This window comes from Borostomias antarcticus (assembly GCF_949987555.1).
Source record: "Borostomias antarcticus genome assembly, chromosome: 17".
Classification (NCBI taxonomy): Eukaryota; Metazoa; Chordata; class Actinopteri; order Stomiiformes; family Stomiidae; genus Borostomias; species Borostomias antarcticus.
In genome coordinates this window covers 22,711,620-22,714,119 of record NC_140250.1, presented here as the reverse complement: position 1 = coordinate 22,714,119, position 2,500 = coordinate 22,711,620, and the positions used below count along the sequence as shown (strand labels likewise).

General features: G+C 59.4%; 1 protein-coding gene across 1 annotated transcript in view; it reads left to right on the top strand.

Moving 5' to 3' along the window:
• The window catches only part of aff3 (AF4/FMR2 family, member 3), a gene marked incomplete at both ends in the record, with an annotated part of 13,911 nt that overhangs the window by 2,223 nt on the left and 9,188 nt on the right, over positions 1-2,500 (top strand). Inside the window, 2 exon segments of the mRNA XM_084452108.1 lie at positions 97-134; positions 537-723. Of these exon segments, the coding sequence (XP_084308234.1) occupies positions 97-134; positions 537-723 (225 nt within the window).

The window sequence follows — 2,500 nt, the reverse complement described above, 5'->3', positions numbered from 1 at the left end:
CTCTCTTCTCTCTCTCTCTCCCTTCCCTCTCCTCTCTTCTCTCTCTCTCTCTTCCCTCTCTTCTCTTCTCTTCTCTCTCTGTTTGCTCTCTAACAGGGTGCTCATCAGTCAGCTTCCTGGGACCGTAGCAACAGGTACTATACGTGTGTGTGTGTGTGTGTGTGTGTGTGTGTGTGAGTGTGCGTGCGTGTGTGTGTGTGTGTGTGTGTGTGTGTGTGGAATGTAAGCTGGATGGCAGACCGAGCCATGTTTTGTTCACTCTCCAACACAGACGTTAGCTAATGCACCAATCCTTAATGGAAAGGATTCAAATGAGGAATTTTTATTTTCCTACACATGATTGCGTGTGTGTGTGTGTGTGTGTGTGTGTGTGTGTGTGTGTGTGTGTGTGTGTGTGTGTGTGTGTGTGTGCGCGCGCGTGTGCGTGGGTGTGTGCTTCTGTGTAAGCCGAACCCTCTGAACTCTGGTGTGCATGTGTGTTTGTGTGTGTGTGCGTGCGCGCGTGCGTGTGTGTGTTTGTCTATGCTGATTGACAGGCTTTCGGCGCAGCACACACACACACATGGCGGGAGGGCGAGACATTCCAGCTCGGACTCCTCAGGCTCCGAGTCTTCCAGCGCGTCGGGGAGCAGCAGTAGCCAGCGCTCGCGCAGCCCAAGCCCAGAAGCCCTGTCCAATCCCGGGTCGCCCGCCAACACACGGCCCCTCGGCTGCGCCAAGGAGGTAACGGACCCCCGGGGGGACCCGTCTCTCTCTCTCTCCGCTCCCTATCTCTCTTTCTATCCGTTTTCTCTCTCTCTCTCTCTCTCTCTCTCTCTCTCTCATGGCTGGTTTTCCACAGGGAGAGAGGCAGACCAGCGGTCAGTGGTTGAAGGCAGGTGGGGGGGAGGGACAGAGAGAATCAAGAATGCACGTGAGTGGAGGGCGGTAGGGAGGGGGGGGGGGGGGAGTGAGGAGGGGAGGGGGAGGGGGGTGGAGGAATTAGAGGGCGGGTGTCATGTCAACAAGCTGCGTCTGTAAGAGGAAAGGCCTCGGGCCGCCGTGTCAGTCCCGCAGATTCGGTTTCTCGCTAGCATTTTCATTAGCAATTAGCACGGCCCGGGTCCAGCCCGGGTCCGACGGGACGCCGCGCGAGGTTACGCTCAGCGACCGATGGCGTAGGAGGCGAGGTAAACCCGGGGCCGATTCGGAACGGGCGCACGCGTCAACGCGCGGGACGCAGAAAGGGGGAGATCAGTTTTAAAGCGGCGCGACGAGGTCTGTTTCGGGGCGTACGGATTACGGATGCGTGCGTGACGAGGTATCGTCGAGGGAAACGGACCGGGGGGGTCGGGCGCGAGCGGCCGTAGCTGCGCGGAGAGCCGGGGAGTATGGGAAACCTGTCGGTGGCGGTATGAATGGAAGGCCCTGTGTGACATAGCTGGGTCTGGGACTGAACATGCTCTATATCAGGCCCTTATAGAGGGAGACGGCGGGCGGTGGGGGGGGCGGGGGTGGCTGGGGGGGGCTGGGGGGGGAGGAGGGAGGGGGAGGAGGGGGGACCATGTGTTTTTCATCTACGTGGAGCGTTCGAGTGTCTCACGAGGAGGGGAGGGAGAGGGGGAGGAGGGGAGGGAGAGGGGGAGGGGGGGGGGTCGGTGGAAACAGCACAGCGGAGTTCCAGGTAAGGAAGAGGAGGAGGGAGGGAGGGAGGGAGGGAGGGAGGGAGGGGAGGGCAGGGCAGAGTGGGTACAAGAGACGCAGTGTCTTCTCTGGAAAGAGAGCGAGGGCTGGCGGTTCGGGGGACTTGGATGGGGGGGGGGGTCAGTGTTTGAGTAGAGGAGTAGAGGTTTAAATTAGCTCCGGCCAGCTACCAGAGAGAGAGAGAGAGAGAGAGGGAGAGAGAGGGAGCAGGAAAAGAAGTTTGCACTCCAGCAGTGAGTGAGTACCCTATTCGTTTTTTAAGAGTTTTAAACTCTTGCTTTCTCGTGCGTCTTCTCTCTATTCTCATGGTTGGCCTGGCAGTGGTTAGGTCAACAGAGGGGTGAGTCATTTGCAGTAATTGGAGAGGGGAGTGGAGGGGGAGGGGGGGGGTGGGGGGGGGGGTTGAGGTCTGGGCAGAACTGTCAGCAGCCCAGATGTGGCTGCCTGGCGGGCAGCAGGGAGACAGGAGTAAAAGTATTACCGCTGCTGCACAGGACCGCTACCGTACACAAGCTTAAGCTGTTGTTACAGCTTAGAGCGACCGTGCTTTTTGAAGACCGCCGTCCTCGAAGGGTCTTTGAGTGAAAGCGCTTTCCTTGGCGTGGCGTGAGCGTGTGTGCGACGGCGGTCTGTCGGGAGCCGAGCGCCGTTAGCGTTAGCGTTGTCCTGAGGTCACCGCCGTGCCTGTGCGTCTGTGATTGGGCGAGAGGGAGGGACGGCGTCATTTCTGCGAGCGCACGTGTTTGACCCGCCACCTCTGCCTCCCCCTGTGCCTCTCTTCAACCCGCACATACTTTCTCTCCCTCTCTCATTCCAT